General features: G+C 47.0%; 1 protein-coding gene and 1 long non-coding RNA gene across 2 annotated transcripts; one reads left to right on the top strand and one right to left on the bottom strand.

Moving 5' to 3' along the window:
• Positions 1-2,945: 2,945 nt before the first annotated feature.
• LOC138752427 (transcriptional and immune response regulator-like) lies at positions 2,946-3,861 on the bottom strand. The gene has a single exon (XM_069915282.1). It carries the CDS (start codon positions 3,803-3,805, stop codon positions 3,497-3,499), a length of 309 nt encoding a protein of 102 aa, XP_069771383.1. The 5' UTR covers positions 3,806-3,861; the 3' UTR covers positions 2,946-3,496.
• Positions 3,862-15,768: 11,907 nt separating this feature from the next.
• On the top strand, positions 15,769-27,208 carry LOC138754055 (uncharacterized). Its single transcript, XR_011351552.1, has 3 exons — positions 15,769-16,156; positions 16,279-16,454; positions 26,147-27,208. It is a non-coding gene; the product is annotated as an uncharacterized lncRNA (long non-coding RNA).

Here is a 27,208-nt window from a genome sequence, read left to right as displayed (position 1 = left end):
CTTTCAGCCTCCAGCACTATTCCAGTCAAGACATTCCAGACATCCACAGCTCTCTGTGTAAAAAAACTTGCCCAAAATTCCTCCACTAAATATTCCTCCCTTCAATTTGTACAGATGTCCTGGTGTTTGCTACTCCTGCCCTGGGAAATAGGCGCTGGCTGTCCACCCTATCTGTGCCTCTCATAATCTTGTAGACCTCTATTAAGTCTCCTCCCTTCCTTCTACACTCTAAAGAGAAAAGACCCAGCTCTGCTAACCTTGCCTCATATGACTTATTGTCCAATCCAGACAACATCCTGGTGAATCTCCTCTGCACCATCTCCATAGCTTCCACATCCTTCCTATAAAGAGGTGACCAGAACTGAACATGATATTATGGTCTCACCAGAGATTTGTAGAGTTGCAACATGACCTCCAGCAGGTACCTGTCGAAAGGCCCAGGCCCGAAACGTTGATTATCCTACTTCCTATGGATGCTGGATGACCTCCTGAGTTTCTCCAGCACGTCTGTGTATTGTCCTCCAGCAAATTGTTTGTTGCTCCAGATTATAGCATCTGCCATCTCCCATGTCCCCTCAAAAGATTAATTAAATTTTTTTTAATTTTAAATTTTGACCGACAGCATGGTAACGGGCCATTTCGGCCCACGAGCTCTTGCTGCCCAATTTACACCCAATGAACCTACGACCCCGATCCGTTTTTTGAAAGGTGGGAGGAAGCTGGAGCCACCCTCCTGGAGAAAACCCACGCAGACACGGGGAGAACTCCTTACAGACAGCGCGGGATTCACACCCTGGTCCCGATCGCTGGCGTTGTGCTAATTGCCACGCCAACCGTGTTGACCAGGTTGTTTGAGACTTCTAGTTGATGGAAACCCACAATTCAGCCAACACCTCCTCTCCCTACCCACTGCAACCACTAACATTATAAAACTGTGGGGGTGAGAGACAAGCCACTCAATTATCATGGTTTCTGAATGCGTTATGCACTTCATGGCATGGTTAATCCATTCCTCTTCCAATCGTGGTGTTATTGGCTTCATCTTTGAACATTTATACTGTGGTAATATTGTCATATTTAATACCAGGCAGTATTATTATTGTTAACCACAGGTATGGTCCTTTTCCAACTATAAGGTGACTGGCAATAGGTCAGTAATGTTGATTGGCTGAAATCCCATCCCACAATTCAACAAGTAAATATTTAAAATAGCCCGTGACAGAAAAATAGCAGCAAAATTTCCCGAAACCTGGGTATGCAATTCAAACTGGCTGTCACATTTAACAATAAACCTCAAGCAACACCTTTGTGAATACAATACGTTGGTCGCTCTTTCCTTCCTGTGCACGACCTGCTGAGTTTCTCCGGCAGGTGTGCGCATTGTCCTTCATTATACAAAATACCTTATTGACATCGAATTAAAAATTATTCTGTCTCTTCCAACTTGTGCTAAATTGGTGTGTGGGATTCTTTCAGCCAAGGTGATTTAAATTTAAATTGGGACGTGAGCCCATGCCGCCCAACCTACAACCCCCGTATGTTTTGAACGGGGGGGCGGGCACGGGGAAGTGGAGAACCCACACAGACATGGGGAGATTGTGCGGTCACTGCCGGATTTGTACCTGGATCGCTGGCTGGCATTGTACCCCAAATCGCTAACCATTCCAGTAACTGTGATGTATCCCAGAGTGCGCGGAGAAGATTTACAAGGCCAGGCCTTGCGGGCCTGAGCTTACAGGGAGAGACTGAGCTGGCTGGGGCTTTATTCCCTGGAGCGCAGGAGGTTGAGGGGCGATCTCATAGAGGTGGACAGATCATGAGAGGACTGAATGCAGAGTCTTTCGCCCAGAGCAGGGGACATGGGTTTAAGGTGAAGAAGATTTAACAGGAACATGAGGGATAACCCTTCCACCCATCATCACTGACCATGATGCCAATCCAAATGAATCCCATCTCCCTGCCCATGATCAGCATCCCTTTATTTATGTGCCTGCCTCTTAAAAACTGCTGTCATATCTGCCACTTTTAGTTTTATGAAGGTTAACTGGTGCATCTCTCTTAAATGTAAAATGAAATTTACACCCTCTAGAAGAATAAAATCTGCAGTGGCTGGGGACTCCTGCAGTGCACAAAAAAGTACTGGAGAGGTTCAGCCGGTCCATAGGAAGCCCTTGATGTTTCTGGCCTGAGCCTTTCTCCAAGAGGTCTCTGAGTTTCTGCAGCACGTTCGTGTCCCTCTGAATCACTTCCACCATCACCCCTTTGTCCACATTCACCATGCCTTTATAAACCAAACAGGGCTTTGAAATGTTTCCCAGGGGAGGGGGGGAAATCAATAACGCTCCAACATTTTCACCCCAATCCCATAGACCCTCTCATCGACTGGCTGGGTTAAATTCTAAATGTCGTTGCCCTCTTTAAGATGCACCCTAATTTGTCAATGGGTATTGTGGAGATGTTTCTTCCATTATATATAGTTATGGAGCTGGCCCACCCACTGATAACTCATACCCTATGACCCCCCCCCCCCCCCTTCCTGCCATTTCCTCAACCTGGATCTGGGTCAGCAAGGTTCTTCTGTACGTTCCCTCGGCCTCACCTTTGTGGCAACCAGTCGAGCAAGACAACAGGCATGAAAGTGAGAAATGATTTAAATCCAACCTTTCAGGTGCACTTGCTAAGGAGGAGTGAGCTGTAATCCTGGATAGTAGGTTCGAACAGGTGCACAGGCCTTTCAGCCCTCAATGCTGTACTGACCTAAAAAAAACTAAACCTTTTCTCGCTCATCATAATATCCAATATTGTCCCCAGCCTCCACCACCCCCAACTCTCTGTGTCAAAGAAACCTTACCCTCAATGTCTCCCCTAAACTTACTCCACCCCCACCCCACCCCACCCCCTTCACTCTGCACACAGGACTTAAAGAAACAGCCACGATATAGCAGTAGAGTTTACAAGGTTTATTAAATTATGGGATCACAGTATTATTCGCCAACGCCAGCCTCAGCAGTATGACCGTCTTCTTCCTGAGTATTTCTTGGTTTGTAAAAGTCCTTTAAAAGTTCTCCAACTCCGTCCATTTTTTGCTAACAGTTCCTGGAAGGGGCTTTCAACATCCCCTTGATGTCCGCATCTATGAGATGCAAAAGTTCCATTCCATTTTGAAACAAGTGATCCGAACTTTTTGCAAAGTTTTTTTTGTTTTTCGGGAAAGTTTTCCCAGATTTTTTGCAAAGTTTTTTGTTTTTCGGGGAAATTTTCCCAAACTTTTTTTGTTTTTCGGGAAAGTTTTCCCAAACTTTTTGCAAAGTTTTTTGTTTTTCGGGGAAATTTTCCCAAACTTTTTTTGTTTTTCGGGGAAATTTTCCCAAACTTTTTTTGTTTTTCGGGAAAGTTTTCCCAAACTTTTTGCAAAGTTTTTTGTTTTTCGGGAAAGTTTTCCCAAACTTTTTGCAAAGTTTTTTTCGGGGAAGTTCCCCCCCCCCCCCAGGTCGATCTACGAGAAGATTTTCACCGCTTTCCAGCCGGCGCGAAGCAGCCGGGCGAGTTTCAGCCGCCGCCGGACCCGGAGCATCAGCAGGGCTCGACTGATCTCCTCGCAGCCCTGGTCCGAGCCGATGATCCGCGCTCGCTCCTCCGCCTTCTTGTCGCCCGCCCGCTCGAAGAGCCGCCGCACCGCCGCCGGGTCGACCGCCTGGAAGATGTCGGGCAGCGCTGCCTTGCGCAGGTGGGTGTCGAACCGCTGCCCGTAGACCAGGGGGCTGACCAGCTGGTCGTAGGGTCCGCGCTCCTCGCCTGAGCTCATAGTCGCCGACGCTCTGCTCACGCAAGTCGTTCGGATCCTCGCACCGCCCGCTGCTTTATAGCCGGCGCTGGTCCCTGGCCGCTGACCCCCAGGGACATCCTCACGGATAACACGAGTCCAGCCCTGGCGCCTGCCAACGCTCCACCCCTCCCGTCTGCTTTTGTTTTCAAAACCCAAGCTGTTCCAACCCACCCCACCGCTGAATTAAATACTTGATTTCAGGGGAAACTATTCCCCACCCCTGGGGAAAAAAAGGGTCTGGTCTGGGAACAGACTCCCCTCCACCACCCCACCCACCTCAATATACCCCCTCGGAGCGTGAAGCCCTGCAAAAGGTAGTGGACATCGCCTTGGGCATCACAGGCAAAAACCCTCCCTGCCATCCAGAACAGGGTCGGAGGGCAGGGGCGATCATCACCGCCCAGCATTCTGTTCTCACTGCTGCCATCAGTAAAGAGGGGTAGATGCCACAAAACTCGTACCGCCCGGTTCAGGAAACAAAAAATAGGTGCAGGAGTGGGCCATTGGCCTTTCAAGCCTACCCCACCATTCAATATGATCATGGCTGATCAGTACCCGGTTCCTGCCTTCTCCCCATACCCCCTGATCCCCTTAGCCACAAGGGCCGAATCTAACCGACTCTTAAATATCAACAAGGAACCGGCCTCAACGACTTCCTGTGGCAAAGAATTCCACAGATTCACCACCCTCTGAGAGAAGAAATGTTTCCTCATCTCAGTCCTAAAAAACTTCCCCCTTATCCTTATTCTGTGATCCCTGGCTCTGGTTTATCCCAGGATTGGAAACAACCTACCTTCATCTAGTCTGTCTAAACCCTTAAGAATTTTATATGTTTCTACAAGATCCCCCCTCAATCTTCCAGAGAATACAAGCCTAGTCTATCCAACCTTTCTTCATATGCATCCTTCCATCCCTGCATCCCCTTCATAGCGAGGATATCCTTACTCAGATAAGGAGACCAAAACTGCACGCAGCCGCTACCCCTCCACCATCAGACTCCTCAATGACAAACTCAATCAGGGACTCACTTAAGAACTTTTGTACTTGTTTTCTCTCCAAATTGCACAATTTGTTTACATTTCTTTATTCGTTTACATGCTTATCTTTTATTCACGACCAGTAATTCTGCCTCGCCTGCGGGAAAACGAATCTCAGGGTTGTATGTGATGGCGTGCATGTACTCTGACAAGAAATCTGGTATCAGGATGACTTCCCACCCCACCCCCACCCCACCCACCTCAGATTGCTGGAAGAGTCGGGGGTGGAGCAGAATCTGTTGACGGGCAAGGGACCTTTCCTGTTGGGCAGGATGCATCAGGACTAAGAGTCCAAAGGGGAGGAGAAGTGAGGCAGGAGTTGGGAAGTGCTGGATGTATCCAGGTTAGGACAGGTTGATGGGCAGATAATTAAAATCATAAGATTTATTGTCATGTACATTGTGCAATGCATTTTAATATTGAGACATACAGCACGGCAACAGGTCGTCTTGGCCCACGAGCCCATGCCGCCCAATTACACCCAATTAAATTTTAAATGTTTTAATTTAAAACATACAACACGGTAACAGGCCATTGCGGCCCACGAATCCGTACTGGCCAATTTACACCCCGTTAACCTACAGCCCCGGTACATTTCAAATGGTGGGAGAAAAACAGAGCCCCCGGAGAGCAGACACGGGGAGAGTTCCTTACCAACAGCTTGGGAATCGAACATCGGACCGGTCCTGATCACTGGTGCTGTAAAGGCGTTGCTCTAACCACTATGTCAACCGTGCCACCCACCTACAACAACGGCAGTAGGTTTTGAGCAGTGGGAGGAAACCGGAGCCCCCCTCAGAGAAATTCCACGCAGACACAGGGAGAACGTGAAAGCTCCTGACAGACAGTGCTGGATTGAAACCTGGACTGCTGGCGCTTGTCTGTCACCTGTACGTATGAACAGAGATTCTTACTTGCCCCAGCTGAATAGGAACTTTGTAAAACAAACTACAAAAAAAGCAACAGTAATCTACTTCATTGAATTAAAAAGGGGCAATAAATATTCACATTTAATAATAAATATTCAGTTAATAATTACTCTGTTCAGTTCCAGGAGCCTCATTATAAAATGTAGAGGCTTTAGAGAGGGTGCAGAAGAGATTTTGCTTGGATTGAAGAACACAGCTTATGAAACAAGGTCAACAGAACAAAGGTTTTGCTCTTGGCAGAGATGAAGTATGAGAGGTGACTTAACAGAGGTGTGTATAAAGATTAGGGGGATTTAGATAGGAGGGATGTTACCAGCCTAGAGGACCCCAAAACCCAGCAGCAATCAAGACAAATGGTTACATAAACAAAAATTGCTTTTAATTATCTTTAAACATGAAAACAGAACCACACTTTAACCTAACTTAACCCCCTTCTAATTCTAAGTGCGCGTGTGTAAGTTTAGAAAAGTTCTTTGGTTCACAGTCCAATCTCACTTCTCATTCCTCCAAGTTCACTGGTTGCAGGCAATTGTAATACTGTGCGCAGAATTTAACATTTATAAAGTTCACCAGGCTTTGGTGCTTGAAAGGTAAATGGTTCCCACTCAGGAAGACTCTTGTCAGTTTTCAGAGAGAGATTTGTTGTTCCAGGACATCCACAACTGATGTACTTCCATCAGTCACCTCAGTGTCTTACTGACAAAACTTGCCCCCTCAGGTTTCTCCAGATGATAACCTCTTTCTTTCAGGTCACCACAGAGTGCCTTTTAGTTTCACTTATTCCAAGTGAAACATTAGGCAGCCAGTCCTCTCCCCTTGCATGAACGACAAGGGCTCTGACCAGGCTGAACTAAGCACTCACAACCCATCTTCCAAAATGGGGTTTTCCACAAGCTTGCCAGTTTGTCCTGTTCCAGTCCCAGTTGCTGCTGCTGGTTGTATCACTGTAGAACTAATCTCGGTCTCTTTCTCTCTCAGAGAGAAAGCCTCTTTGACTCTCTCTGCTTGCAAAGCCACATGACCTTCTTAGAACATCAAGTTGCAATCCAGACAGTCTGCAGCTCTGACAAGCTCTTTCATCTGTTGCCTTTTTGCAAACAAGAATCCATTGGTGAAGTCTCTTGGGCAAAGCTCCAGTATTTTAAATAAAGTCTGTTTTAAAGTGTTTGTATGTGACCTCCCTGACCCAATTTATCTCCCAAAAAGTCAGACGCTATAAAAGAATGGCAGCACTGCTGCTGATGCGTGGCTCTGAAGGATTTGGGCACCCAGTTCTAATGCTGGCAGCTCCATACAGGATTTAAACAGCCTGTTAAAGGAACCATCAGCATTTTATATTAAAATCCTGCACCGGGGGGCTTCGCCCGTACTCGGCAGTGGCCACGAGGGGCTGCAGACTCTAGGGAAGCAGTGGATCAGCGTAGGGCACCAGAAACAGGGAGAACACCCCGTTCCCCCGTTTCACCCCCCCCCCTTTGAGAAGGAGAAGCAGAGGACCATGACCATGGCAGCGGACCAGCAAGGGGCTGAAGGACCCACATGGGCTGCGATCTGGTTCATGGTCGGGGGCCCCACACAGGCGGCAGTCTGCTGGAGACTGGCTATTGAGAATCAAGTATCAGAACTGGGATTCAAGAGGTGGGTGAGGGCAAGAAGGACTCCTGAAGGGCTTCCAGATCGAATCAGACATCTGGATCTGGAGCTCCACACCGATAGATTGAGTAGGAGTCAGGTGTAGGAACGCTGGAGATTAATCCATGGACACTCAGGAACTCTTTTGCTTCTTTCTCTCTTACTATAAGGGGCATCGGACTGTAATGGGGACTCTGCAGGCTTAAGTCAATTTCGTGACAATAAAGGAATCTTGAATCTTTTTCTTAGGTCAATAGCAATATCAGAGGGTGTCTGTTTAAGATGAGTGGAGGAACGTTTAGGTGAGTTGCCAGAGGTAAGCATTTTTTACACGGGTGGTGCATAGCAGGGGTGGTGGTGGAGGTAGGTCCAATAGGGATATTCAGGTTCAGATTTATTGTCAAAGTACATACATGACAATACATACAACCTTGAGAAAAAAGTGAGGCAGTGTCTATGGCTCATTGTCCATTCAGAAATCTGATGGTGGACGGGAACTGGGTGCCCGTCTTCAGGTTCCTGATGGGAGCAATGAGAAGAGGGCATGGCCTGGGTGCATGGGGGTCCTTGAGGATAGAGGCTGCTTTCTTGGGACACCGCCTCTTAAAGGTGTCCATAATGGAGTGAAGATTGATGCCCATGTTGGCGCTGGCCGAGTTTAAAACCCTTTCCCTGATGTACGATATCCTAAGTGGGAATGTACTAATAAAAAATGGTTAAGTTGTAGGAAGTGAACTTTGTTTCTCTTTGTTCAGTTGCTTACATTGTAACCTAACTGTCGTGGCACGTTTATATTTTTTTTCTCAGGCGCAAAATGTTAGTTAAATATCTTTGCCTCAGTTCTGATATCTGCAAGATGATTAAAATTTTATTTGCTACCTATCTTCAGGGTCCCGAGCTGCCAGGGAGCCTTGCTTTACTGCAACGTTGAGGCATAGAATATTAAATGATCTCCTTCTGAAATTCTGGTTGCAGCCAGAATCCAAGTTTAACAACAAAGGAGTCCTGAAAAATCCCCCATGGACACAGGGGAAACAACAGTCTCGCCAACCCCCCGACGGATGGTTCTGTCATTCATATTTAACATTTTTCAAGCTCAAGGATTATGTTTCACTTTTGATTTTATTTTGCTTTTTATTCTCCACTCGGAGTTTCATCAGACTTTCTTGCACTAAAAGTGCATGTTAGTTTCATGGAAAAATAATGGGATCTTCAATTACAGAATTGAAGCCCTTGCGAAGTTTCCCATCGCACAGCCAGTCACAAACTCTTCTTGCTGTTACCTTCAGGCAGGAGTTACAGAGGCCTGAAGACAAGAACCTCTGAGGCTCAACAGCCGGGATCTTTCCAACAGCTATCAGACTCTTGAACCTTCCTATGTTGCACCTATCGTGGACTGTTCCAACACCAACCAAAGGACTGTCTGCACTTTATTTCCACGAGCATCACTGTGAATATGTATTATCTATTTCGTTGACTTTTTAATTCAATTAAGTTTATTCATAGATTTTTTTTTACAAATGTCGCTCTGGCTGCCACAAGAATTTTGACAATGAGCCAGTCGTTCTCAACCTTTTTCCACTCACAAAACACTTTAAGTAATCCCTATGCCACTGGTACTCTGTGAATAGTAAAGGATTGCTTAAGGTGAGATGTGGATGGGAAGGGAAGGTTCAGAATCACTGCTCTAGACCCCATTGTGACTGAAATATTTGGCTTGAGAAAAATTGTCATTGGCCCATCTCCTTTGGAGTTGTGAAACCGTGCACATAACAAGTCAATTAGGTACGATTAAAACAGTGGTTTTCAAACTTCTTTCTCCCATCTACATCCCAGCTTAAGCAATCCTTTACTAATCACAGAGCACTGGATGGCATAGGGATTACTTAAAGTGGGATGTGAGTGGAAAGAAAAAGGCTGAGAACCACTGCTAAGCTAATGTGGTAAGCTATGCTACGATTGGCTGCTGCCAGCTGGACCGATCCTACCCATAGCCCTTTGCATGCTCCCCAATCCACTCTGCCTTGGTCAGTCAATGAGATTGACGGCTGTTCCAGTCCATAGTTAATAAAAGCCTATCAGTCTCACAACTCCAGTCTTTTGTGATAATTGATGGTGCATCAGCTCATTATTATATAATTAACTTGGAATCAGTTACTTGTGGCCAGCAAATAAATACGGTTTTGTACAAAGCATTATCTAGCTGAAGTTAAGGAGATGTGGCAGCTATAACAAAGCTCAGTGCAATAAAGGAAATCAGGATTTTACAACGTGGCTTACAGAAAACACTTGATTTCTAATAGCCAAAGAAATGGCAAGGGTCCAAATAATGAACTGAAATTAGTTTACCTCCACTCCTAGAGTTTTTGTCATGGTTAAACAGCTTCTTCAGTCATTGAGATTAATACAATAATGAAAAAGTTTGGTGCTGCCGAATCTGCTGCAACGGTAGCCCTGCTGCTGGTCCAGACCCGTGGAGAGCAAGGAGAGGAGGCACATTGCTCCTCCACAGGGTCCTACAGCCCAGTCCAACTCCTGGTGGCTCCAAACAGGCTTGTGGTTTATTTTAAAATACAACCAACCGTGGTGTCTGGGCCCCCCCCCCCCTCCAACCCCACCCCACCCCCACCAAGGTAGGGGCGCCTGTGTTCAGCAGCGGGAGTCCAGGGAAGCGGAGGACTGACACATGCACCAGAAAACGGGCAGACCATTTCCCCAGCCCCTCCCCTTTTGAGAAGGAGAAGCAGAGGAGCCTACCTTTGGGACGATGACCACGGCGGCCGACCAGCGAGGGGCTCTGCGGCTGAAGAACACGTGGGGCTGTTGGCTCGAGGCAAGGAACCCATGCGGGCTGCGGGCGACTGCGGACTGCTGGAGACCGGCTCAAGACTGGCTGATGGGTGTACCAGGTATCATAACTGGGGTTTGAGAGGGTTCCAAGGGTCCTGAAAGATCTGGGACTCAGGTTGCCGATGGATTGGACTGGAGTCTGTGTGGCTAAGGAGGCTGTGGGGGCGCTGGACACTCGGTAACTCTTGGGGGGGGGGGGAGGTGGAATCTCTTCTGTTTCTCTTTCTCTTTGAAGAGGCACTTCAGGCAATTTCTGCCAGTGGCGAATCTGTTGGCCTCACCGAAGCAAATTTCATGTTAAATTAACTCCTGTTTTATTGCACGACAATTAAGGAATCTTTAATCTAACGGCATACTATTGGGACCTCCACATGCAGGAGGGGTGCTGAGTCAGCAGAAGTGAGGTTTCCCCCACCCCCCACCTTTGCCAATCATTGCAAGAGAGAAATGGACACCTTAAAAAAAAGAATATCCATTATTTTAGAAAAGTCTTTGTTGACAGCAGAACTTCTAAATAAATATTTCCACTGAAGCAGTGGAAGCTATTCATCCATCAAGTCTGTGCTAGCATATTAGAGCATGACCCAGTCACTTCCAATTCCCTATTGCTTCTCCAGAGCCCTGTAAAATGTTTACCTTAATGCATTTGGGGTGAAACAGATGCTGTGATTGTGGTTAATACACACAAGTGCTGAAGAAACTCAGCAGGTCCCACAGCGTCAATAGGAGGCAAAGATATATTATTTTTTAAGGTCTCTTCTTGTTTATTTACTCATTACTTGATGAAGGGCTCAGGCCCCCCAAAATGTTAGTTAAATATCTTTGCCTCCCGTGGTATCCCAGGGCAGGAGAGTCTAGGACAAGAGGGCGCAACTTCAGCATTGAAGGGCATCCGCTTTGGACAGAGACACGGAGGGATTTCTTCAGCCAGAGGGCGGTTAATCTGTGAGATTTGGCGCCTGTGGAGGCTGGGTCATTGGGTATATTTAAGGCAGAGATGGATCGGTTCTTGATTAGCCAGGGCATCAAAGGTTCTGGGAAGAAGGCCAGACAGTGGGAGCTAATGATTGAAACCCAAGGACAGACATGATAGGCTGAATGGCCTATTTATTGCTCCTATGTCACTACAAGACCTCCTGGGTTTCTCCAAAACGTTTGTGAATGACCCTAATACTATTAACCAGTTCTTTTTTGAAATCTACAATTAAAGTTCCATTGGCCACACTTAAGGGCAGCTCATTCCAAGTCGTGACTAATCGCCATATATGGAACATTTTCTTCATTCCTGGATATTTTGTCAATCATTTTAAATCCATATACTCTTGACAGGAACAGCATATCCTTCTTTATACTGTCTCAAGCTATTGCAATCCTCCTCAATCTTCTCTGCTCCAAAATAGTTTAATATCTTCATTACAGAATCACTGCAGTCATTTTATGGATAATATTATTTCATAATGTCAAGCTGAATAATAAATGGAATATTTTAGTTCCTTTTTATTCTCCCAGATATTCTCTTCCATCTTTCACACCAGCCCTTCCTCTGGAAGCCGCTCCATATATTCTGCTGTGGCAGTCTCCAACTAGACGGCATCCACCCTTTTTTCCTCTCTCCTCGCATTCCTTCATCCCTCCTTCCTCCCACCCCCTTCCTTCTATCAATTTATCTCAGGCCTCCTGCCCCTGTCAGCTCTTAGCTTTCTTCCCCTTCCCACCAGCTAATCACCTGCTAAATCTGTGCTCCACAACCCCCCCACCCACCCCACTTCTCCTTGCCCCTCTCCACCTTCTCATTCGATCTTTGCCATCCTTGATGAGAGCCCTCAGGCCCAAAGGCTTTTCACGGGTGCTGCATGACCTGCTGTTTTCCTCCAACCTATGCAGACTCTTTGTTTAACCTAGTGATTCCCAAAGTGGGCTCTGCCTCCCCACTGTTGGGGATGGAAAGAACCAAGGGGTTGGTGGGGGAAATGGGGGCTGTCAGGGGCCGGTGGGGGAAGGGGGGAGGTCAGGGGCCAGTGGGGGAAGAGGGGTTGGTCAAGGGGCGATGGAAGAAGAAGGGGAAGAGGGAGCTGTCAGGGGGGCCAATGGGGGAAGAAAGGGCGGTCAGGGGATGGGGGAAGGGGGGAGTCAGGGGGCAGTGGGGGAAGAGAGAGAGGGGCTGTCAAGGGCCAGTGGGGGAAGAGGGGGCAGTCGGGGGCAGTGGGGGAAGAGGTTGTGGTCGGGGGGAAGTGGGAAAAGATGGGGTGGTCAGGGGCTGGTGGAGGAAGAGGGATGGTCAGGGGGCAGTGGAGGAGAAGGGGGCAGTCAAGGGGCAGTGGGGGAAGAGGGGATAGTCAGGGGGTGGTGGGGGAAGAGGGGGCTGTTAGGGGGCGGTGGCGGAAGAGGGGGCATTCCAAACGTTCAGTCTTGTTGTTATTCACTCTGCTGCAATGTTTAACGACATAGTCAGTGCAGTAATTTCTTGGCCAGACTCGGGGCGGCCGTATTGAGCGAAAGAAACAGCGAGACGGTGTTCTCGTGAGTGCTGGTCTCAGTGGGTGCCATGTTGTACTGGCGTCATTACCCCCCCCTCCCCCCCAGATTCTATCACCAATGTGTATATGTACAGATGGTAGTGTAGGATGACTGTGATTGACTGAGAGTGTAGTCACACCTACTGGTAGGTCTTAAAGGATTGCTCCTAGCCAGACTAGGTCATTCTGGACTGGTCGACCTACTTGTGATATACTTCAGTCTTTTAGTTAATAAAAGCCTTGGTTTGGATCAACAAGTCTTTGGTTCTTTTGACGCGCATTACACCAACCCCCCTCTCAGCACCACCAACCCCCACCCTCACCACCACCAATAACCCCACCCCCCTCTCAGTGCCACCACAAACACTCCCCCCTCAGCCATTGTATGAGGGGGTGCTTAGGATGTGACCTGTAGGTCAAGGGGGCGGCAGCCCGATAAAGTTTGGGAACCATTGGTTTAACCCAAAGTCTCTGTTGATGATTTAGATGTTTTTTAAAAATTTTAAATTTAGACATAGCAGGCCCTTTTGGCCCAGGAGTCTGCGCTGCCCAATTACACCGTCAAGATCCCCAAAGACCCATTTATTGTCCCAATAAAATATCCTCAGCCCATCCCCAGAAGCACATAAAAAATATTCCAATATTACCCAACCTTACACAATCCTTTCTCACAGCTGCTCTAAATGATTTTGCCAGTCCATTGTTGAATTAGTGACAGCAAGGTTCTGTGAGTCTGTGTTCTGGTTCATTTTAAGAAGGAGCTTTCTACTTTGGTCACCAGGGATCATTCTGAGGTCATCGGGAGCTAGAACTGTGGATCATACTCTACCTGTGACTGGACAACAACTTCAAACCCTAGATTACTGCCGTGTGAATTCAAATCTCACCACAGCTACTGGGCAATTTTTATTTATTCATTCCCTTGAGCAGACGTCACTGACGCTACCAGCATTTATTATCATTACCCCTGAACCGAAGGGACATTTAGACTATGGAGAGCCCAGCAGTCACACAGAGAGCTGACCATTTCTTCTCCTGAAGAGCATTAAGGGGGCAATTTCATTCCTACTTATTTTCAAATCTAGATGTTGTTTTTTTTAATTAATTTACTCAGCTTTTAATTTCCCCACATCTGTGGGAAGATTTGAAATCATCGTTGGATTAATGATTAAAAATCACAAATTTAAACCATGTTCTTTGCAATTGGAATTGCTTTTCTGACACGTTAAAGCCATACGTGTTCACTAATGTCCCAGAATCAGAGAGAAATCCAAGTCCTGTGGCCTATCGTCTGGGCCCACCACCCACTTCCACTAATCCAACATTAATCCCATTTTTTTTTATATCTCCGGCATTCTCCTGAACACTAGGCCCAATTTAATTTTAATTTAGGCATACAGTACGGTAAGTGGCCCTTCCCGTCCACGAGCCCATGCTGACCAATTACACCCAATTAACCTTCAATGTTTTGAAGGGGTGGGGAGAAACCGGAGGAGACCCATGCAGACACATGGGGAGAAGGTACAAACTCCTTACAAACAATGCGGGATTTGAACCCCGGTCGCTGGTGCTGTAAGCGTAGCGCTAATTGCTGCACTCATCGTGCTGCCCCCAAACTTTGGACTTCGTGTCGAGGCATCGCCTGTCAATTCCATGGACCTTTGAGAAACGCGTAGAAGTAAAATAAAAAGAAGTGAGTGCCTAACCCTAATGGGCTGCATTCTTTTCCCAACGCTTCGTTCACTGACTTTTAACCTAAGAGATTGCATGTGGTGCGCCTTGAACTGATTTCTCAAAGCATTTGAAATCACGGAAAACCTTTCACCCAGAGGTGATCCATTCGTGCCATTGCATCTGTGCCAGGTGACAGTCACCCACCGTCGAGCAAGGGGACACGAGGATCAGAACTCTTCAGAGGTTTCTGCTTCCAGGTCATGTGCGTGCAGTGGCGTATCTAAGGTACAGCACGTGCCCTGGACTCCACTTGAAGGGGGCATTACTGAGCAGTTTCTATTAAAGTCAGATGAGCCAGCCTCCGAGAAGCAGAATCTTTTGGCGCTTGGGCCCGTGCGTCAACGTGGCTTCCGTTAAACGGTCTGGAGAAGCGACATGTCGGTTACCGTGGAAACAGGAGTAAACGCCGCAATCTCCATGGAGACAGGACTCTGGCGCGCGGTGAGCTCAGATCCGGAAGTGATGCCCGGCTCGGTCCAGCCATATCAATTGATGAGTGGCTCCAGGACCGCATTTTACGAGGCACCCGGCCTGAGCGAGCCCGAGTGTTTCGAGGAGCCGCACCAATGGGCTGCAGGAACTCGAGGACACACACGTTGAAGACTGCCCGTCCATCCTACTGGCCTTCAGAAGCAGCTCCATGGGTCAAGGCAGACTCTGTGACCTGGGTGTAGAAAGAAGAAATGGAATAAATGGACATATCGTAGACCAATTTGTATCAGTAAAAGTAAGAATGGTGCAGCTATAATTTTCATGTAGAGACGTAATTTGTTAATTAAAAGATTAATGAGTTTGAGCTGACATTATGATTAAAGATTGGTGTCAGATAGCGGCACGATTTGAGCGCTTGCCACAGGTGCTATTTTCTGCAGATAAGCCCCTGTATGCAAGAGGCTCCTCTGCTTGATAAATCTGCCCTCCAACTCTTCCTATAATAACTCTAAATTCACATGGGAATTGCATCATTGTAGATGGACAGCATATTGGGAAAAATAACCCTGTAAAGCCCATAATGTTAAAGGATCGCATATTTCAAATTGCTGTCCTTTTGATACCAGCCACAAACTGAGCCCCCAGTATATCTTCAGGAGTTACTTCATGAGCTATTTTTAGGAACCCGAGCCAATGTCAAAAAAGCGGCGCCTTAAAAGGAAGCCCAAACCTCTCAAGCGCCTGTGCAAGGTCCACCGTTAAGACAATAGCAGACGGCAGAATTCAATGAGAGGAAACAGCTGAGAGGCTGCACTGGTCAGGGGCACTTCAGCTCCAGAACCTTTCACGTGGATGCAAAAAAGGGTGCTTCTCGCAGACAAATGTATCTTATTTGTCATTGTTCTCACTAAAACAGCAACAACATTGTTTTGGGCGTTTATTTTTGGGAGGGGAACGAGAGGAGGTTGTCAGCCAAAGTTCAAGATTAAGGATCAAGATTGTTATGCACTTAAATACATGAAAATCTTTCCTTTCTTTGCTCTGCAAAGGCATGCATAAAGACGAGAAAATGAAGTCCCTGCAGAGAGTTTGAGAGTCTGTGGACCCCACCACCTCCTCTGCACCCCTCCTCCCCCCCAACATGTTGGAAAGTTGACACCAGATGTTCACGCCGAAAAGCACATCAGCGTGCTCACACAGGTAAGTGTGTGGATCCAGAGGAGAGAGGCAATTGTTACTTTTCCTTTTTTTAAAAAAAATTGATTTGAAAAGAAGTTATCCCATCCAGTGGTGAAGCCAAATACTCCATCAATCTTCTGCAGGTGCCCAGTGGAAAGTGTACGGACTGATTGCTTCACAGCCTGGTTTGGTCATTCGTGGGCACAGGAACGCAGCAAACCTCCCATCCATTGACTGCGAGGCACTGCCTCAGGAGGGCAGGAAAGGACCCCCATCTCCCTGGTCGCAACCCCTTCTCTCCACTCCCTTTGGGGATAAGGTATAGATACCCGCAAACAGCTTCTTTTTATTTTGTTGGTTATTTTATTTAAAGTCAGCATGTATATAACAATTAATAAAAATCATATCACATTATTTAAAACTTAATTAAATACATGTTGATTTATATAAAAGAGAGAAAGAAACCCCATCTAACCCCAACTAATCCCTCCCTCCTGAACTCCCAACCCTTACTAAAAAAAACACCTAAATCACTAAAATGTATAACAAAACATAATTATATATTAAATTGTTTCAGAAGATGCTCAAAGATTTAAAAAAACATTTATTATTTTTAAGGGAAGCCTTCTCCGGTCTGAAGGATTCAAAGGAGTTATTTATAATATCAAACCTAATGTTCAGATTCCCAATCTGTCAAAAATATTGACCCTTCCAATTAGATGTAATGGAATACAACTTTGAGCCTCTGTTTTGCCATCTTTCTAATGTCAATGAAACATTTGATTTTCAAGCCACGGCGAATCATTTCCTTGCTATCGCCAAAGCTAATTTAACAAATTTCAATTGAAAATCTGATAAAGATAATTTAGGAGTTATATTCTCAAGATTTCCCATCAACGCAGGATTTAACAGGAAAACAACAGCTGTATCCTGTCGTAAAAACTTACTAACACCTCTAGCTTCTGGAACGATTTATTTCGAACACCTATCAGGCTCTTGAACCTCTCCTTGTCATAGACAACTCTGACACCACATGGGAACTTGCTGCAGTATTGCAACTCCACTTTTCTCCTTGCATGACCGTAACCGTGAGCATTTATCATTTCTTTTTCAATTTCATTTAATGTATACGGTCGATACAGTTCCAAGCTGAGCTTAAAACTTTATCCACAAGTTGATTCCACCCACTTAGCTATGTAATCAATTCAGTAAACAGAATAGTTATGGGAATAGAATTCAGTCTTTGACAAACAATCTTAATATTATTCCTGCTGGACTACAGCTTCGCAAATTCATAGAATCGATTAATCAAATTTAAAATAGAACCAGGAAATAGTGGGACCTACTCAGCAGTGCAGGAGGCACCTGTGGAAAGAGAAGCCATGAATGTTTCAGTTCATTTACATTTAAAATATATTTTTCAATTTAAATTTAGACCCAGCGCGGTAGCAGGCCCTCGAGCCCCTGCCGCCCAATTATACCCAATTGACCTGGTACATTTTGAAGGATGGGAGGAAACTGGGGCACCCAAAGGAAACCCATGCAGACACGGGGAGATCGTATGAACTCCTTACAGACAGCAAACGGATTTCAATCCTAGTCACTGCTGCTGTAACAGCGTTGCGCCTCAAAGTTCAAAGACCCTGCTTCAGAACTGGGAGCAGAAAGAAATTAGTCGGCCCTTTCAAACTGGGGGTAATCAGGCAATTTGCAAGGTTGAAGACCCAGGTACAGGGTTCTTTGAAAGAGCCGAACCGAGCAAGCCCAGTCAAAATCCACCCAGGTCCCAGACCAACCTCAAGAGGTGGTTGGGGAACCTAGTAAAACTTACCCGGGTGTCCTCCTCCACCTATTTAGAAGGGGAAATGGCTGACCCGGTTACTCTGGAACTTTAAACAGAAAGGGAAGAGAAAGGATACAGGGAACGGGGGATTCCCTGTGACGCATCCCTCTCCACGACATCACAGGGGCAGGATCCTCTCCCACTTAAATTGCTGGGTTGGTGATTTAACAGGTAGGTCAGGCTTCTATTTGAAAGGTGCAGGAGGCACACGAGATGAGAGTGTCCAGCCCACTGGACACTCTCCTCCATTAATCAGGCGAGAGCATTAGCTCAGCCACAAGACCAGATATGGGCAAGTCTAGGACAAGAGGGCACAACCTCAGGATTGCAGGCCACCCACTTGCAACAGAGACGGGGAGGAATTTCTTCAGCCAGAAGGTGGCGAGTCTATGGTTAAAAACACAGATATGCTGGAGGAACTAAGCCAGTCTCGCAGCGTCCATCTATTACCCGACTTTATGAAGGGAGAGCGTTCCTGAGAGGTCAACTTTAATGCCCTCCGGTTAGAGGGTGCCCAGATAGAATATGAGCTGTTGCTCTGCCAATTTGTAGACGGCCACAGGCGGCTGCGGAGGCCAGGTCATAGGGTGTATTTAAGGCAGAGATTGATGGATTCTTGTTTGGCCAGGTTATGGGGAGAAGGCTGGGGCTGAGTGGGAGAATGGATCAGCTCATGATGGAATGGCGGGGCAGACATGATGGGCTGAATGCCCTATTTCTGCACCGACCACAGTGGGTGTTGACTGGTGTAGAGGATATATAGTCAGGCCCTGAATTCAATGTGATGATGAGGAGATCGTGGGGACCGACGCACACCATGAAGATGCCAAGTATTGTGGCCAAGGGACATGGAAGCATTAACCTAGCAAAGGATCACAATTTCCACAGGTGATGGACAATTATTTTATATGCAGGCTCTGAAAGGAAGGCTCTGGGTTTTGGAAGTACTGTACCATCAATGCTCAGGAGAATTATATATGTTTTAGTTACAGAGGTTACAACCAGGGCAGTAACTATGGAACACTTTGTGCAATCAAGACAGGAAACATTTTGTCGAGTTGAGATAAGGCCATTTTTACAGTTGAAAGGAAATATTGGTCTGCCAAGTTTTTCCAAATACCTTGGCTGAAGTCAAAGTTGCCATAAAAGGTCAGATCCCTTTTTATATAATGACAAGTCACAGCAGGTTTTGAAAGGTCGCAATAATGCGGAAATATTTTTTTATCCCCCGTCCCCCCACCCCGTCCCCATCTTTCCACCAGATCCTCTGCCATTTCTAAGCCATACATTTCTCCTCACATTGATACTCACTAGAAAGTAACCTAAGGCTAGAAAATTATCCTGATGAACAGGGAATGCGGACCAAAGAATGGTGGATGGAGTTTAACTCGGACAATTGCAAGGTGTTAGAACATAGAATGTTACAGCACAGTACAGGCCCTTCGGCCCTTGATGTTGTGCAAACCTATTTCACCCTCATCATTCAGGTGCCTTGCCGTTGGGTGTGGGCAATCATCTCTTTCCATCCATCACGATCTCTGGTCCTCCGAATTGTGGGCCCCCCCTTCTCTTTCAGTGAAGGCTCCGTCTTTGAGCTGAGACTGTCGTCAATGTTGAGTTCAAGGGAAATATACTGAAGTGGTTTCCTGTTGCCTCCTTCAGTCGCAGTGTCCGTACTGGCCCAGCGTTTTTAGTTTTACAACCATAAATTCCAATCTGTAGAATCTGCTTGTTAAAACCATCTGCAAATCCATGGGTTCACGTGACCCTGATTGGGAGGCTAAACAGGTAGGACACCTTGCCCAAGGGTGACCTGTTAGCTACCGGATGGAAGAAGCGCCTTATACCTCCTTCTGCTAAGCAATTGTGCATCACCGACACCAAAGCCAATCTATCTATTTCTACCAAACAATACTAAACCCTTCCTAGCCCATAACCCTCTATTTTTATTTCATCCGTGTTCCTGGCTGAGTCTCTTAAATGCCCCTAATGTTCCAGCTTTCACCCCCGGGCAATGCATTCTAGGTTCCCACAACTCCGTGTGAAAAACTTACCCTAAACTCTCCTCCCTCACTTTGTGCAGATGACCTCTGGTGTTTGCTACTCCCACCCTGGGAAAAGGTGTTGGCTTATCTATGCCTCTCAGAAATCTTGTAAACCTCTATTAAACCGGGGCAAGACTTGGTAGGGACCTGGGGAGTGTTGTAGAACAGAGAGACATAAGAGTGCAGATACATAGTTCCATTAAAATGGCAATGCTGGTTAAGGGGGCATTATCAGTCAGGGCATTGAGTACAGGGCATGGGTGAGACTTAATTTTGAAAATAGCATGCAGTTTTGGTCATCCAGTTGTAAGAAAGATACTGGATAAGAGGTGCAAAAGAAAGCTGGCACTGCCGAAGCTGTTTTGATGGTGAACTGCGGAGAACGAGGAGTCTTAGAGCTTCTCCGCATGGTTCTACCACCCAGTCCAACTACCAACAGCTCCGGTTTAAACGGCCTGTTAAAGGAACCGACAGGAGTTTTTAAATTCTGTGACTGCGGGGTCTGGACCCAAGATGCGATTGGCTGCAGTCACAGGAGTAGAATCTCCGCGGAAATAGAGGGCAGGCATAAGGAGGCAGAATTTGGGGAGACCACCCCTCCGTTTGAGAATGAGAAGCAGAGGGACGGTGACCATGGAGATGGGGCCCTACAGCCAAAGAGCACGGGCTGAAGAAAGCAGCAGGCTGTTGGTGACTCAAGATGAGGAAGAGATGAAGGGGTACAGAGAGAGAGAGGGGAGGACACAGAGAGGGGGGGGGACAGAGAGAGAGGAGGGGGAGAGAGAGGGGGGAACAGGGGGAGAGAAGTCAGAGAAAGAGGGAGAGAGGGGGAGAGGAGCCAGAGAAAAGGGGACAGAGAGAGGGAGGAGAGAAAGGGGGAGAGACAGAGTGGAGGAGACAGAAAGAGGGGGAGAGAGAGAAATAGAGGAGGAAAGAGAAAGGGAGAGAGAGGGAGACAGTGAGAGGGGGACAGAAAGAGAGAGAAGGGGTAGCTGTGGGAGCAGGAGGTAAGGTGCTAAGAGGGCGAGGAGGCCATTGAGAGCAGAGAGGAAGGTCAGCGAGAACAGGAAGGGGGCCAGGGGCAGCAAGAGCAGGGAGAGATGTGATGAGCCGAATTGCGCTCAGGAAAAGACCAACTTTGAACCACCCAAAAGCACGAAGGGTCACTGGATATGTGTTGTCGTTGGTGTTGGGCAAAGGTTGTTGAGGGCCATTATCTCCTGGCCTCCCCCAACACAGGATATTGGAGTCCACAGAGCTGGACAATTTCCCCCCAATCAGTGGCATAACTGGGGTGGGGGGAGCCTCTCAGCACATTTTCCAATCCCTCCCCGGCTCCGCCACCTCCACTCCCCACTCCCCCCCCCCCCCATTGGTGTAAATGTTAACAGGGTGACCGACGCTTAAAATACAGGCACAGGTGACCCCAAAAGGTTCCGTGTTTTGTGCAGACAAGGGTGAAGAGAAAGAACTTTCAATAGATTCGGAACGAGAAACAATGGCCTTGCCAGAACGATAAGACCAGTCTCATCAATAAAAGAGCTGCCATCCATGTATAAGGTTAGGTTGGCATCTAAGAGTGGGTGTACCAGGTAAGTGATCTCAAGAGGTAGCAAAAATGTGGTTATGGAGTGGCAGAAGATCATTCAGTGGGAGGTGATTGTAGAAAGGTAGAGGGTTTGAGTTGTCCATTGGTGGAAAGAGAGCAGAAGGTTGTTATATCACATCATGCCTGCGTCAGGTGCTGTGTCTTCTAATCTCTATGCCATCAGTGCTCTGTGATTAGTAAGGGATTGCTTAAGACGGTCTGTGGGTGGAAAGAAAGAGGTTTGAAAACCACTGTTTTAATCGTCCCTAATTGACTTGTTATGTGGTGTATTGGGAAGGGTTGTGGCTGTCACGTGACAGCACTGCCTCCTTCCTGGTCAGAGGACACACCAGCTGCCAATCAAGGTTTGGTCCCGCCCCACCTGGCCATTGGCCCCTGGACTGGACTCTCCATCCTGCCTGTTCTTGGCCTTGACTATTGTAATTGGATTAACCCTCCTGGCACTGAGACATTGGTCTCTGTTAATGACCTGGGCTTTGTTCTTTGTTCTCTCTCTTTGCCAGCTTGGGACCACCCTGCTTCACTCCAGGCTTAGAACCATGAAAGGGTACTGGAGAAACTGTTGGTAAGATGTCCACTGTTAAAAAGGGTTGGGAGTGTTTAATTAGTGACCCTGGTAGCATAGAGTTGTGCCTGCACTGAGTCAAGGGGCATGTTAGTGATTTTTCCCTGATCATTGAACGTACCTAGTTCATCATATACGTGTAAGGTGTAAGGAAATCTTGAGACTTACCAAACCTGTTTCCTTACCACAGGTTCACAGTTTCATATCTCCAAAGGAAATCAGCGAAATATTTCTCAAGTAAAATATTTCAGTAGCAATTGGGTTTAGATTCTCAACCTTCCCTTCCCACCAACACACCACCTTAAGCAACCCCTTACTAATCACAGAGCACTGATGGCAGAGGGATTACTTGAGGCGGAATGTGAGTTTGGTGGAGGGCAGTTTGTAAAGTAATATTGGCTGCTGCCATAACAAGGGTGTATTACTGTGGTCGGAATCTGAGTGCAGGGAGACAGTCCCAGGGTCAATTTCTGTTGAGTAGTAAGCCATTGGTCGCTTTTGTTCACCGTGAGTCTGCGTGAGAACAGCTGAAGAGCCATTGTAATGTGAAGTAGGAAGGGGGTGATCAAAGAGCGGATGGCTCGAAGCTGGTGCTTGTAACAAACTGTTTCAAGGCTTTGAAGGCGGAGCATTCAGTGGGAGTCGAGCTATACTGCAGGGGTGCTTTAAAGGAGGCATCAGGAAACAAAATTTAGTGTGGAAGTAACATTGGGATTGCAAATGATATGGGGCTCGTTTATGGATGACTATCGTAACCTTAAGTGTTGGTGTTGATTTGGAATTTTGGCACGGTGCTCTCTCTCTCTGAGATTGTGCCACTTGAATTTTCTTAAATGTCAACCTTGCTGAGGGGAAGGGGTTTAGAGTTTATCTTTTTGTTATGTTCTATTATATCATTATTTGTGCTATTGTACTAAATTTCTACATATGATCGTTATTGTAAATTTTTTTACTAGTTCTGCAACACCTATAATTGTATTGATCATTTTTATTTGAATAAATAGCAATAAAACTATTGAAAAGAACAAAAGAATATTGGGGATCCAATGTCTGCAGAAGTTGATTAATCCAGGGCCAGATTAGTAAAGGCAAAGAGCCCTGCATTTTCAAGGGCCCCTGTGTTTATGTACTATGAATTATGAACGGCTGACTGGGTGTTTAACATTGTCAATGCAGGCCTTTAATCGGGGGTTAGTAACACAGACTGTCCGTGTGTGGTATCGCATAGCCACTGCACAATTTGTTAAGAATAATTAAGACTATTTCAAATTTATCAAAATGGACATGCAGGGTCAAGGGGGGGTGGAGTGCCGCAGTTACACTTTCCCCTTATTGTGCATGCGCCGGCCGGCACTATTTAGGGCCCCTTTAAAACATATCCGGTGCTCTATTAATCCCAGGAGTGTTCTTTGGCGGGTGGCAGAAGGGTTTGGACAATCAGAGTGAATGTGTCTTCAGTCAGCTTCCTCTCTGATGCACTAAGTGTGGTGCCAAGGAACTTTACTGCTTCTTATCCCTGTTTTACTTTAGGAGGAGGGATGAAGTAGCCCAAAGAACGCAGAACGTTCAGCAGAAACGGGGTGTCGGAGTCGTTTGTACCACAGGGTGAACTAGCCAGTAGTAATGTTAAACGTCTGGCAGAGAACGATCAGCAAGGCAATGCAAAATGGCCACTAGGTGGAACTAGACAGTTGCAGTGGTAGACATGGAGACTGGCGGTGTGAAGGTCAGGGGTAAAGTACTCTGCCAGATCTTCGCACAACCTGTGAGGTCGTTGTCCCGTACTAGAATCTGCTTCTTTGACGCCTTGCGTGGCTGCACTTTGGTTTGTCCTGCAACTGTGTCAGCAAACTGACAGAGGGGAGCGGGGTGTGGAGGAAGTTTCCTTGCTATCTCTGTGTAGAAGGTGTATTGTGAAGGGTCGTGGCTGTCATGTGACAGCTCTGCCCACTATCTAGTCAGAAGACATGCCACCTACCAATCAAGGTTTGGCCCCGCCCATTAGTGCACACCTCGCTGTTGGTCATTGTAAATTCCTTGGTCCATTGGCTGTTGTAATTGGATTAACCTTGCTGCTACCAAGCCGTTGGTCCCCTGTAAATGACCTGGAGTCCCTCCAGCACTATAAAAGGTGCCACATGTGCTCGGTTCTTCCTCTCTTTTGCCATCTCCGAGGGACCACCCTGCTTCATTCCAGTCTGAGAACCGCGGAATGGCACTGGAGAAACTTTTGGTGCACTGAATAGGGTTGGGAGCATTGATTATTGTCCCTAATAGCATAGAGCCATGCCTGCACAGAGTCGAGGGGTGACAGATATCGTACTAGCTCTCCCTTGGGGGGGAAGAGGGGTTGTGGATGTTGTGGGTGCACTTTGTTCCCACGCAATTTTCTCCACGTTCATTATTAACTGTCTGCGTGTGTGGGGGGCGGGGGGTGTGTGTCTTCTGTAAATAAATCCTTTACTGAAACTGTGTGTCCAGAGTCCTTGCCTTTGAGACCCACCGAATCTGTTTCCTCACTTACAACAGAAGCATATGAACAGTATTGGGATACTGTGGGGCGATACAAAAAGTACAGAGGGTTCAGAATGCAGAGATGCATTTGGACCCTAATGCGTGGAGGGGAAGCTCGCCACTGCTGCCAAAAAAATCATCGTGGCCCACCATTCAACCACTGACTCACCATCTGCCATGGTATCTTATGCTGTACAGCACACATGTCAAACTCTGGCCCGCAGGCCAAATTTGGCCCACGATATAATTATAGTTGGCCCGCAAGATCATTTCAAAAATGTATTAGATGTGGCCCGCCCTGCAGCGAGAGCCGATGCTGTTTTTTGCTAATGTCACCCCCACCATCCTCCCCCTTCATTGCACATCCTTCCCCATTGTAACACGAGAAATTGTAACACGAGAAGTCTGTCCATGTCATCAGCCGGCAAGCCAGTTGGAAGGCTCCCCGCACAACCAGTCACTTCTCCCACCTGCCGAGCGGTGCGACGGATGGGCGAACGCCTGTGATTTCCTGTCGGCGCGACGGGCATGGCAGGCTGCGCACGGCCTCCAGGCAGTGCGAGCCCCGCGCGACTGCCACCGGACGGCCCTTCCACAGCGCGAGCGCACTTCTCCCGGTCGCCATGGCCTTCAGCGCTTGCACCCACGCGGACCCCAGGGACGGCTGGTTCGGCCCTGCACGTGAAGAGAGAGATGGTGGCTGTCCGCAAAGGCTGATCGGCAGCGCGCTGGGCCTGAGTGGGTGGGTAAGCAGGGGTGGGCAGAGGGTGTAGGTGAGGAGTAATGGGCAGGGGAAGTTATGGTGGTGCGAGGGGCAGTTAGAGGGAGAGATGAGTAGAAGGAGGGGTGGATAGGGAAGAGGTAAAAGGGAAGGGGCAGGGCGAGTAGGGGAGGGGTGATTAGAGGGTGAGAGACGGGTAGAGGGAGGAACAGGTTGAGGGGATAGGCAGTAGAGGGGCGTGTATAGGATGGGGTGGGTAGAGGCAGAGCGAGTGGAGTGAGGGGTGAGTAGAGGTTGGGTAAAGGACTGGTCAGGTAGAGGGATGGTGGGTCGAGGGTGAATAGAGGCCTAGAGCCTGAGGAGTGAGCAGGAAATGCTGAGTCCTGATGCAGGCCAAAATGGACACAGCCTGTGAATGCTGACTACATCTCCACAGGGACCAAATATGTTTCCCTCAGGTCAAGCAAAGGGTGAACTTGAGCTACCTACTCCTGACCTGTAACATTATCCTCCTAAAGTTATATTCTAAAGTTTAACATTACATATGGTGAAAGAAGAGAAAACATGCAGATGTTGTTGAAAATTTTCAATAAATATTTAGTTCGGCCCTCAATTTAGTCCAAGTTTTTAATTTTGGCCCTCCGTGAATTTGAGTTTGACACCCCTGCTGTACAGTATATTCACCCAAAAATCGATTTGTGTCCCCACTTCCAGGCTGAAAAGCAAGAATAAAACAGTAAGAGATGTTGCCCAAACTTTAGGTTGACCAAAATCAACTGTTTGGAACATCATTAAAAAGAAAGAGCGTACTGGTGAGCTCAGTAATCGCAAAGGGACTGGTCGGCCAAGGAAAACCTCCATTGGTGATGCTAAAAGAATTCTCGTCATGATGAAGAAAAATCCCCAAACATGTGTCCGACCTCAGAAACACAGTTCAGGAGACGGTGTGGATGTGTCAATGTCTACTGTCTGCAGAAGACATCATGAACAGAAATACAGAGGTCACACTGCAAGATGCAAACCACAGAAAGGATGGCCAGATTACAGTTTGCAGAATTCTGGAAAAGGTCGTGGACAGATGAGACCAAGATTAACCTGTATCAGAGTGATGGCGAGAGCAAAGTGTGGAGGGGTAAAGGAACTGCCCTAGATCCAAAGTATATCACCTCATCTGTGAAACGCGGTGGTAGGGGTGTTATGGCCTGGACATGTATGAATCCACAGGTACTTGATGTTACAGCTGATGGCAGCAGCAAAATGAATTCTGAGAAGTACAGGAACATCTGGTCAAGTTCAAGCAAATGCCTTCGAACTCATTGGACAACGCTTCACCCTACACAGCAAGACAACAGTCCCAAACACACTGCTAAAGCAACAAAGGAGTTTTTAAAAACTAAAAACTGGACAATCCTTGAACGGCCAAATCAGTCACCTTATCTAAATCCAGTTGAGCATACCTTCCATATGCTGAAGGGAAACGCTTAAGGGGACAAGCCCCCGGAACAAGCAGGAGCTGAAGATGGCTGCAGTAGAGGCCTGGTGGAGCATCACCAGAGAAGATACTCAGCACCTGGTGGTATCTATGAATCACAGACTCAAACAGTCACTGCATGCAACAAAGTATTAAACGCAACTAATATACAAACCATTGCTATGTCCCAAATATTATGGTCCCTGAAATTAAGGGACGATGTATAAAAAGTGCTGTAATTTCTACGTGATCAAAACAAAATGTATACAAATAACCTTGAATAAAACCTGGAATGTGCACTTTAA

This window comes from Narcine bancroftii, chromosome 2 (assembly GCF_036971445.1).
Source record: "Narcine bancroftii isolate sNarBan1 chromosome 2, sNarBan1.hap1, whole genome shotgun sequence".
Classification (NCBI taxonomy): Eukaryota; Metazoa; Chordata; class Chondrichthyes; order Torpediniformes; family Narcinidae; genus Narcine; species Narcine bancroftii.
This window is presented reverse-complemented; position numbering and strand designations above follow the sequence as displayed.

Coding starts and splice junctions, on each gene's coding strand:
- LOC138752427 (XM_069915282.1), bottom strand. CDS start 3,805: ATGAGCTCAGGCGAGGAGCGCGGACCCTACGACCAGCTGGTCAGCCCC.